At 34.6% G+C, this 12,450-nt stretch overlaps 1 protein-coding gene across 3 annotated transcripts in view; it reads right to left on the reverse strand.

Moving 5' to 3' along the window:
* The window catches only part of PTPRO (protein tyrosine phosphatase receptor type O), a 239,564-nt gene that overhangs the window by 92,473 nt on the left and 134,641 nt on the right, over positions 1 to 12,450 (reverse strand). For all 3 annotated transcript variants that reach the window (XM_072798871.1, XM_072798868.1, XM_072798870.1), the window contains exon 3: positions 338 to 496. In XM_072798871.1, the coding sequence (XP_072654972.1) occupies positions 338 to 496 (159 nt within the window). The remainder of the gene's footprint in view (positions 1 to 337; positions 497 to 12,450) is intronic.

Here is a 12,450-nt window from a genome sequence, read left to right on the forward strand (position 1 = left end):
GAGCTTCTAACATATTGAGGAGGAAACAAGTGAGATGCTTCTAAGTTTAGGTTCAAATTTATTTCTTGTACCAGACATGCTGCTTTTGGCAAAACTAACATACAAGTATAATAATTTGACTATTTCTTGTGCTTATATATTACATGTGACTCTAGCAAACCAGATGTTCTAAGATTCCTCAAAACAAGATTTTAAGAAATAAGTAACTATTTTTAATGTTCTTCCATGATCAGATAGTGAATTGTAAGACCTCTTGAGACCAAGAGAGAAAACCATTTGGCAAACATCATGTAAAAAGAGTAGTCCTCATTTATCACCCCTTCCTTTTGCTTCTTACCTTTATATAGCATTGTTCGGAAGTCTTTACCTTCCCAGTAGCTTATGTTTACTCTTGTGAAAACATTATACTTTTCTGGATAATGAATTTCAAACAGGACTCCTGTTTCAGGAGAAGGTTTATAGTCATATATTGAAACACTGGTTACAGGTAGTGGTTCTGCAAAAGAGAAGTAAATGGGCAAAGGGGAGGTGGAAAAAAAGGAAGAAAGGCCATTTTCAGTGCTTGAAGTACCAAAACTTACACCTATCAGAACACTTTACACACTTTTATTATCCATGAGTGCTAAACTGCTCCATACTTATGGGTTGACTGTTCTCCACAGCAATAATTAACAAAGTACATTTATGTGGTGGGTTGTGCCTCTCAAAGAAATTTCATATTCATTTTTCCATTTGCCTCTTGCAACAACCCGGAGATCTAGGATGAACAAACATGAATATTGCCATTCAATAGATAAAAATAACCATGAGGACTCAGAGACTTCAAATTATTTGGCAGAGATAATTTAACAAATACATGGCAGAGTCTGTATCTCCAAATTCCTAATTCGTTTTTCTTTTTTCCAAGCCAAGAAAACTTGATATCAATAACAGGCCAGTAACAAAAAATACATTTTGGCTCTGCCCAAGGGTAAATGTTTATGTGATCATTTATTTCTTTTTGTAAACTTGGTACTTATTTTTCTATATTAAATATAATATCGCAAACCACCTTATGTTGTGAGAACTATAGTTTATCAAACCAGTTTTCCTACAGAACTTTTAAAAATATGGATTTGTATTTTGCTTGAATTGTTAATATATCACAAAACTTTTAAAATATTCATTTTTCAAAACTGCAATTTGATGTACGTCCATAGCTCCTCTGTATCCCATTCTTCAACAAAATTCTTGTAAGAATGACTGAGCTCCCTCACCCTTCTGAAGGAGCTGTTGGATAAGTTTTACTTTCATTTGTTTGATGTGAGAAAATCTTTTAAATAATTTGGTTTGGAGTCAACTATTGTATTACAGACAAAAATAATTCTGATTTAAAGTTTTATCATTAGAGGATTCTCTACAGCCTAAATGAAAGCAATATCCTTACTTTAAATTTTACACTTTTAAAATTTGTTTCAATACCATAGGATGCCAAAATTTGATTTAATTTATTTGATGAGTATCGAGTATCTACTTTGTCTTAATCTGTAGGTAAATATTTTTTATTTTGCTCTCTAGGATCGCAATCTATTTCAGCTTTTGCTTTTGATTGAAGAGATCCAGGAAGGACTGAAGCAGCATGTTAAAACTTTGATTTTTCCTGGAACTATCTTAAAAACCAAACCAACATCTATCAAAAGTCTTCAGATTATAGCATATATTGTGATTATGTCCCAGTAGCTACATACTGTATTCTCTGGTTAAATGTTTCTATTCTATCTTTGACTTGTCCTAGGTCTTCTTGCTTGAAGGTAACATTTACAGAGTGAACTCACTTGTGTCATGTAAACAAATAACTCAACCAACCTGAGAAGACTCTTGTGTATTTCTCTTTGATTAATCCTCCCCAAAAGTTTTGAACTATTTGAATGTCTTTCTTTCAACCCAGTCTAATTACTAACCCACAGAGTCTAACAAATCCACCTACTGCTTCTGGATCTAAGGGAACCAAAATGAAAGCTAACAACAAAAAAAAGCAGCCACAGAGCAGAGACTCTTCCACGGCTGCCGTCTAGTATCTCATCTTCACCAGGGTTCTGTCTACTGGAAAGAGAAGTGAGAGGTCTGTCCAATCTTTCCTGCCTTGGGGCCTGGCGTCTGCACATCAAAGCCATGGCCCAACTTTGAAATTCAAGAGAGATGAGGATTACAGCATAGATATTTTATTTTGTGATTTTTTTTTTTTTTTTTTTTTTTTTTGCTGCTGCTGCAAGCGACTTAAGTTTAAACTAAGAATTTTCAAAATGCCTCCTTGGATGTTTGCTTCCTACAGTTCTCTCGGCTTCAACATAAGTGACCTAGGTCAGCTGTAAATTCTAAAATTCAAGCCCGGGCATTACTGAGCCATATTCAATCCAAGAATTACTATTTCCAATAGAATTCAAATGCATTCTCTAAAAATAGTTTACTTTCTCTCCAGTGACATCCTTCATTATTTTTCTTTTTAGAAATTAAGTGATGTGCTATAAACCAGAGCTGTTATTACTCAAGTGTTTTTCAATGATGACAAGATTTAAATCTTGACCTAATTCAATAACCGTTTCTCTGCTAGCCACCATGTACTTTTCCATTTCTTGTCTTAGGAACCAGGCTGGACTGGATAGATAAATAGAGTTGTTAGAAAATGTGAATCATTTATTTATTACTTCTGTTTGTTTATTCCTTTTTTTGTCCTCAGGTTTTTCTATTTTCAAAAAGCTAAGTATTACAAAATATATTTGAAAATCACTCATATAACTTACTCAGATCCCATTTGTCTCCCACCCTGGCCAGAGGTAAATTATTTCTCCGAATTTGATGCTTATCTTCGATGTGATTTTTACTTTTATATTTATATGTATCCAACATCCATACAGAATGCTATTTTGCCTGTTTTAAAGTATGTTTATGATCTCATATTATATGAATCATTCTGCAGCTTACTTTTACCAACTATCAGTGCTTTTCAGATTTGTTCATCTTGATGCAAGTATCTCCAGAAACTTTATTTTAGTGTTCACTTTAGAATTATACAAACTATACAGTTTATTTGTTATTTTGTTAGCTACAATCATCCACTTTTGTTGCAATGTTGCAATAAATGTCTTGCGACATGTTTCTGTAGGGTATGCACATCTTGGATTGTATGAGATATTGTGAAATGTGTTCTAACTTTGTCAGTTTACATTTCTATTGACAGTGTATCATAGTCCCTCTTTCTTCATATTCTTATCCAACACTTGCTAATATCAGCCTTTTTAGTTTTTGCCACTCTGAGACCTGAAATTTTGCCTCTGTTTTAATTTCCTGTTCACAAAAGAAGTTGATTATCTATGTTTACTGACCATTCAGCTTCTTTTTTCTTAAAATTGTTTGGTTCTTTTGTCTGTTTCTTGGGCTCTTTTTCCATATTTTCTGATAATTTGTAATGCAATTTTTGTCATATACTGCATTATCACTGTCATTTTTATTTCAATTGTGTCCTATGCCTTCCTTATGATTCACTTTCCTTATTAAAACATATCACTTAGTAGTTATTTAAGTTATGGCCTAGGAGTTAAATTCTCCTAGGATTTGTAATCTGGAAAGGTTCTTTATCTTTAGTCTTGATGTAGTTTAGGTGGATACAGAATTATAAGATATCCTCTCATTACTTTGAAGCTATTGCTCAATTGTCTTCTAGAATCAATTATTGTAGAAGAGAAAACTTCTGTCAGTCTAACACTTACTTCTTTGTAGATATTATGCTTTTTTTCCCCTTTAATAACTTCTAAGCTTTTTGTTCATCCTTGATAATCTGTGGTTTCACCATCACATATCTAGATGTGATCTTATTTTTGAATTACCTTACTAGTGATTTGGACACTTGTCAATCTGTGGATACATGTCACTCTTCTTTTCTTTTCTTTTTTTTTTTTTTTTTAAGATTTTATTTATTTATTCATGAAAGACAGAGAGAGAGAGGCAGAGACACAGGCAGAGGGAGAAGCAGGCTCCATGCAAGGAGCCCGATGTGGGACTCGATCCCAGGACACCTGGATCATGACCTGAGCTAAAGGCAGATGCTCAACCACTGAGCCACCCAGGAGCCCTCTTATTTTCATAGTCAATTCTTGAAATATTGTGCCCATTATTCCTTCCATTCTCTTTTCCTTTATTTTTTTTTTCTCTTTTCCTTAAAAAAAAAAAAAAGATTAAAGACTTTATTTATTTGAAAGAGAGAAGAAGTGAGATAGAGATAGAAATAGTGATAGAGAAAGAGAGAGAGAGAGCGAAAGGGAGTGGGGGGAGGGGCAGAGAGAGAAGCAGACTCCACACTGAGTAGGGAGCTCAATATGGAGCTCTGATCCCAGGACTCTGGATCATGGCAGACGCTTAACCATCTGAGTCACTCCGTTCTTTTTTTCTGGAACCCTTAACCTCCTTAGTTAAAGCCTCTCCCACCTTCATATTTGAGAATTGTGCTAAACTATGAGGCAATCACAAAGTATTACCTTTCAATTTACTATTTAACTGTTATCAGTACAGAATTTATCCCATGAATTGAAGTTTTTTGATTGAATATAAATTTGATTAAGTGAATTTTGCCTAATCTAATCCATTAAATATTTTTTTAATTTTTAATAATAAATTTATTTTTATTGGTGTTCAATTTGCCAACATACAGAATAACACCCAGTGCTCATCCCGTCAAGTGCTCCCCTCAGTGCCCGTCACCCATTCACCCCCAACCCCCCACCCTAATCCATTAAATATTAAATTAAATGACTGTATTTTGCATTTCTAACAGATTTTAATCTATGTTTATTTGATGCATTTTTGTTTAATTTCTGCCAATCTTTCTTCATTATGTTTCAATCCTTTTAAATGGATGGAATTCTTATATTTATCTTTTTGAACATCATAACATACTGTAAATTTTTTTCAAATTGCTACACAAAACATAATCTGCAATGTCATAGTTGTTGTTTAGATGTCTATTTTTTAAAAATAGATTTCTTCTTGTGTTTTGATATACAGGCCCTATGCTAATTTTAGGATTTTTTATTGCCCTGTTTCTTGATAATTATTCTTGTTGTTGAGACAATTTAGCTATTGCTTCCATTCAGCACACTGCAGCTCCCAGTTTAGAACCAGGACATTTAATATTATTCTGAGGTTCTTGGTATTGTGGACAATATATCCAGCTATCACAAATTCATTCCTTGAGCCAGAGGGTAACTAAATTTGGTCCTTGGTAGTAAGACTGAATGCATGTTTCCTGCATCCCAAGGCCTCCATGTATAATGTTATCACAAGCAGAAAGAATCTCTGCTGTAAGTAGGAGGGCTGGCTCTATGCATTACCTGGTATGGGGCATTTCAATCCTTCTCTGTTGGGGTACAAGATCAAGGCTGTGTTCATCCAGATGCAGAGAACAGAGGCCCCAGAACTTCAGCTTATCTCCCCACTTGGAGTTTCTGTTTTGTTTCTGATTCATACAGACAACTACCTTATTTTTGAGCCTACCAATATACTTCTGGTTTTCTATTTGCTTTGTGATAAGAGCAGAGTGTGTCAGAAGCAGATATTTACTGTATTATGTTTGCAATAAATGCTAATGTTAAATTTCCATTTTTTAATTTTAATTAAAAAGCTTTAAATGATGTTTAATATGATCATCTTTTTTTCTGATAGCAGGAGTAGAAAAAAGGGACCGATCTCAAGTCCCAGGCCAGAGCTCCTAACATAAATTTAAATGGTCATTTGGAACCCAACCTCAGCTCTATCCATTCGGGCCACTGAGGTGAGCTGGCACCTCCAGTGGTCCAAGAGTCATGGTTACTATCACACTCATGAATTTAGTTCAAGTCTTCACCACTTCCTGGAATATGTCAACAGCTTTCTAAGTTATTTTTCTTGCCTCCAATCTGATCTTAATTTTTTCTACTTGTTTTTGCTCAAAACTTCTAAGCCTACAGTCTACCTGATGCTCTGTGTCAGTGTGTCTCCCTTAAATCTGCCCTTAAATCCCTTAAATCTCCCTTAAATCTGCCACTGACTTTGCCCTGTTTTGACTCTCCTTTGCTTCCAATCCTTTGAGTAATTTTCTGTTTTATAGCATTGGCATTGTTTATATTTATCAATCTTATATTAAGTGCTACACATTTTGTTAAGGAGTTTATTTTAATATATTTTACATTAGAAAATACTACTCTATTTTCAATACCCTCTACCAAATCAGCAAACGCACAGCCCCCAAGACAAAGCTGGCCTGCCACTGGTTTTTGTATGACTTGTGAGTTAAGAATGGCCTTTACATTGTTAAATGGTTGACAAAAATTAACCAAAGAATATTTCATGATATATCAGAATAATATGAAGTTCAAATTTTAGTATCTTTAAATAAAGTTTAATTAGAACACAGCCATGCTTGTTCGCTTGTGTATCACCTATGGCTGCTTTTGTGATGCAGCACTAGAGTTGAATATTTGCAACAGAATGTAAAGCCCACAGAACCTAAAATACCTATTACCTAAGTCTTTATAGTAAAAGCTTGCTAACCCCTGAGACAGACTGAACATTTAAAAACTAAGGTTTAAAGAAAGTAATAACCTGCCTAATGCATCACATATGGTTTCTAGATTTCTTTATTGGCTCTAAAGTTCATACTTTGGACCACTACTCAAAATAGCTGCCCATTCCAACGCAGAATTGAGGATCCTATGACTTACAGTTCTAAGAAGGAGCTTTCTTATTATGTCCTTTCTTTGTATCTCTCACCATTCCTCATCACTTATAAAGTCTAAACTCTTTTGTAAGGTAGTCAAGGTTCCTCCCAATTTTTATAACTACTTTTCTTATTATTTTCTAGAACCATGGAAGCTTGGCATCTTAACTCCTTGCAATTCACAAGAGGGTCATGCTATGCAAAACTCCATTCTTTGCAAATATGATTCACTTTGGCTCTGTTTTAACACTTTCATTCTTTATTCTTTTAGCAAATTTTCACTACATTCTCAATGATTGTTTTTCTGAGGTGCCTTCCCAATATTCTCTAGGAAGGCTGAGCAATCTCTCTCACATAATTCTCCTCTACCATTTATCATGTTTTTTAATGGTTTGTTTGCCTTTTACATTAGTTTACCATCTTTCAGTGTGGGTATGAAGGACATGACATATAGAATGTATACAATAAATAAAATAAAAATTTGTGCATTATTTTTATTTATAACACATGAATTTATATTTGTATAATGTATGATTACAGGCTTATATTTGTACAATATATTATAGAATACATAACACTATATTTGTAGGGTTTCTCTAACATGTTCTGCAATGTTTACAACTACTATCTTTCAGATTTTACTAATACATGAGACAGCAGTATGTAAATAACATTTCTCCTATTTTTAAGCAATTGTTTTCATGTGTTTATTTATTAAGAAAGGACTTCTCTCTAAAGTTCAGGCAATATGCTGACAGTTCTTAATCAATTAAATATTAATCAGATGTCACACCCTAAGTGTTGTGAAACTCCTTTGAATTGGCCAAATGACTTATTTGTGCTGAATTTATTTTTTGCCATATTTCTCAGCCTTCTCTAAGAGCATCAGACTCAGAACAAGTATAGAGAACTATCAAAGGACTGCCTCAGGGCCAATTGCTTTGTCACTGCTTATTTCATCAAGACAAGCATCTAACACACAATAAATGCCTGCAACAAATGTACCCTTTTATTCTCAAGAGCAATGTGTCATCTCCTTGAGCAGATACTATGAATGTTTCTTAAACTTTAAAAAAAGCTTCCCCTTATAAAAATAAAGATGATAAAAATACATCATTAACTGACAAATAGTGGTAATTTTAGAGCTCAAAACTAATCTTAGTCATTATGTAGTTTTTAAAATTCCCTCTTTCTTAAAGGAGGGCACTGAAACCAAATGTCATCTAATATCACCTCATGCTTAATGTCACAGAAATACTTGTGCCTTAATTCCCAATTCTTATATTCTGAACCTATTATCCCTTTTAAAATCTTGGATGTTATAGTTGAGTTTTTAAAATGAGACAGAATATGAAAGACAAGAAACCATCATTAATTAATTTTTGCTCTTTAGCATTCAATGAAAATTTCCTTTTCCACTTAGGATGTAGAAAGTTACAGGTCAATGTCACTCTCTCAACTCTCAACAAGAAGAAAAAGCCAAATAATCTATGAGAAAATTTTTTTGAGTCTATCAGAGATATGAGATTACAAAGCAACCAAATGAACTAAATACCTAAGAGTGACAAGCTCCCTGCAAGCAGAAGGGACATTAACTGCTTCACCTTTAGCAGAACATGACAGGAAGAGAGGGGCTCCATTAAAGTAGGAAAGAAGATAAATTTTAATGAATTCTTAAAGGCTGGGTATGTTTTCAATGATAGTTTAGAACTGTTCTGTCCAATAAAATAATTATTAGCCACCTGTGGCTATTTTAATTAAACTTAGAATAAATCAATACTAAATAAAATTAAACATAGTGGCTACTGTACTGGACAATGCAGATATAGAACATTTCCAGCATCCAAACATTCTAGGACAGCACTAGTTTAGAATGATTCAGAGTTTCAGACACAAGTGGAATCCACACTTTATTTCTAGCTCTTATTGTGGGCTTTAATCAGGTACTCAAGTGAATACTGAGGGTAAGAGACAATAATTTGCACCACTGATAGATCAGGTTGAAACCTTATTCAATTCTGTGCATCTTCCTTGAATGCAAAACAGAAGCCTTAAGGCATTGGGGAGGGGCAGAAACATCTTTCCCTCCAACTTTTCAGGAAAATATAACTCCTTCTGAGGGATGGGTAGAAGTGAAAGAGTTTGGTCCTAGGAGAGGGGCAGAAACTCTATTGGACCTATGAGTATGCACTCATACAAAGTAGATTTCTACTACTGGGGAAAAGGCAGGAAACTCCAACCCAAAACCTTCCACAGATTTGAGGTAGACTGGCTGTCAGTGTATAGTGAGGGGTAGTAATGCTGAGAATTCCCCACTTAGGATCACAAGGTCTGCCCAAGCCTGAAGCTGAACCAGGAGAACCAAGAACCTCACCTATCTTCACCAAAAGCTTAGCACTAGTAAAAAGCAAAAGAAATCCATTGTGAGGGAGGGGGCAAAATCATGGGGACTTTCTGTGATGCAGGCATTCAGGACTTGCTGATACTGAGGGTAGAATTGGAACACTGAGAATATACTCCACCATTGCTGGCAGGCAATATTAGAAAAATGTGAAACCTGTGTGAACTGAATGTGACTAATACCCTAACCCTACTTGACTCAACCTCCCACGCTAACAGCCTAGCAATATGGTAAATTTAATTGAAATCCAACAGTATAAATAATTACATTAAGTATAAATGGCTCAAAAGTAGCACTGTCAACATTGATATCCACTAGCCATATATGCTTTTGAGCATTTAAAATGAGGCTAGTGTGAAGCACCTGGGTGGCTCAGTTGGTTAAGCATCTGCCTTCAGTTCAGATCATGATCCCAGAGTTCTGGGATCAAGTCCTGCATCAGATCAGGATCCCTGCTCAGTGAGGAGCCTGCTTCTCCCCCTCCCTTTGTCCCCCCCCTATTGTGTGCTCTCTCTCTCTCTCTCACAGTCAAATAAATAAAACCTTTCAATAAATAAATTAATCAATTAATTTAAAAAATGAGGAATTTGCAACTTCTTTTAATTTTAATAAATTTAGGCATAAAGGTTATAAATGTGTAAACTTTTTTTTGAAGATTATTTATTTATTTATTCATGAAAAACACAGAGAGACAAGCAGAGACATAGGAGGAGGGAGAAGCAGGCTCTCTGAGGGGAGCCTGATGCTGGACTTGATCCCAGAACCCCAGGATCATGCCCTGAGCTGAAGGCAGATGCTCAACCACTGAGCCATCCAGGTGCCCCAATGTGTAAACTATTATATTAATTATATATTGAATTAGTAATATTTCAAGTGGAATGGATTAAATGAGCTGTTACTAAAATTAATTTCACATTTTCAGAAACTTTTTAAATGTGTTTACCCCCAAACATAATATGCATATATGGTTAACATTCTATTTTTGTTAGATAGTGCTGGTCTGAACACTCTGATTAAGAAACAGATTTTTAAAAAAAATAAAAGACAGAGATTTTCAGATTAGAAAGAAAAGCAAAGTCCTGCTCTATACCGAATACAAGAAACCCATTAATGCATAAAGACAAACAGTTGAAAATAAAAGGATAAAACAAGTATACCATGAAAAGACTTAGGAAGAAAATGAAAATATCTATACTAATAGCAGACAAAATAGATGTCAACACAAAACATATTTCTTGGGATAAAGAGGGCCATTGCATATAGATAAAAAGGTCACATCTTGCGAAAGCTGGTGCATGTGCATTGGCCCTGTGTTGCCCCACTGCCTCCCTAAAGCTAGTGAGCTCAGACAGTCCATACAGGGGATGTTCTTTAATCACCTGGCTCTGGTGGCCAAGACACTTGTGTTCCTGGGTCCTACAGAACTATAACAATTGAAGAAACAGTTATTGGCAGGTTAATAACCTCAGGGCACTGCACAGTACTGTACTGTACAGACAGTACACTGCAATACAACAGCAGACACAGGCCTATATACTTGTCTCAGCCTGAGAGGCAGGCTTCAGGTTTGTCACACATCTAGAGGTTGTGGAGGTGCTCCTAAAAAACTTAGGTCAGGTAACACTGCTTTTTCAACCTCCTTCATTCATGCTACCACTTGCTAGTCCAGAAAGGAGCTTATACAGTTGTTTGGAGCCCTGATTTGGGCAACTGTTGTCCAGGGAACACTTCCAGATCACCTGGTCTGGAGGACAGCAGGGTTAACAACTGTAGTCCCACAGGACAGTACATACTTTCATACTTTAAAAGCTATTGCCAGAGGGCATGGCTTTCAATCAGCCTTAAATGAGGTGCTGAGTGAAATCCCTCCCTCTGGAACACTGACAGATCTTAGCATACCCTCACCAACTGAGACTTATCAAGAATAAATCAGGCTGCCTAGACAATCACAAAGATTCAAGAGACAACCAAGGGCCAGGGCAAAGTTGAACAATAATGTTCATCCCCTACACAAAGCCACTCCTTCCAACCTGGGAGAAGTAGCTATTTCACTTAATACATAGAAACAAATACAGAGAGTCAAGCAAAATGAGAAATCAGAAGAATAAGTTACAAACAAAAGAACAAGATAAAATAATAAAAAAAAAACCCTTAACGAATGATGAGTAATTTACCTGATAAAAAGTTCAAAGTAACCATCATAAAGTTGTCACTGAACTCAATGAATGAACATACTGAAAATTTCAATGAAGAAATTATCAAATAGAAGTCACAGAGTTGAAAGAGACAAAAACTGAACTGAAAAATACACTACAAGGATTCAACAGAGACTAATAAAATGGAAGAAAGGATCTGTAGAAACATAGCAGTGGAACTCATTCAAACAGAGCAATTAAAAAAATTTTTAAAAATGAAGGCAGCTTAAGGAACATATAAGACAGCCTCAAGTGGAATAACAGTTGCTTTCTAGGTGTTCCAGAAAAAAGAAAGAGGCAGAAAACTCTTGAGAAGAAATAATGGTTGAAAGCTTTTTTAACCTAAAAAAAAACAGACATTTGGATCCAGAAAGCCCAGAAAATTAAATAAGATTAACCCAAAGACATCCACTCAAGACACATTATAATTATAATTAAAATGTCAAAAGTTAAAGAGAAAGAAAGAATCTTTAAAGGGGCAAGAGAAGTTACATACAAATAAGAATATTAACCTCATAAGAATATTAACATATGTTTCAGCAAAAAGTTTACAGACCAGAAGGAGTGGTAAATATATTCAAGATGCTGAAAGAAAAAACTTACAACCAAGAGTACTCTATCTGGGAAGGTTATCATTCAGATTTGAAAGAGAAAAAACATTTCCAGACAAGCAAAACTAAAGGAATTCATCCCTACTACATTGGCCTTACAAGAAATGCTAAAAGAGCTTCTCTAAGCTGAGAAAAAAGGACACTAATTAGTGATATTATATATATATATATAATATTACTAATTATTATACTATTATTATAGTATTATTATACTATAATATAGTATAGTATAGTATAGTATTATTATTATACTATTATTATTATACTATTATTATTATACTATTATTATTATTATACTATTACTATTATAATATATATAATATATATATATATAATATTACTAATTATTATTATCAGAGGATCTGACTACACCTTTTTCCAAAGAAGACATACAGATGGCCAAAAGGCACATAAATAGATGCTCAACATCACTAAGCATCAGGGAAATGCAAATCAAAACCACCATGGGATATCACCTCACACTTGTTAGAATAGTTATTATCAAAAAGGCAAGAA

Source organism: Canis lupus, chromosome 25 (assembly GCF_048164855.1).
Source record: "Canis lupus baileyi chromosome 25, mCanLup2.hap1, whole genome shotgun sequence".
Taxonomy (NCBI): domain Eukaryota; kingdom Metazoa; phylum Chordata; class Mammalia; order Carnivora; family Canidae; genus Canis; species Canis lupus.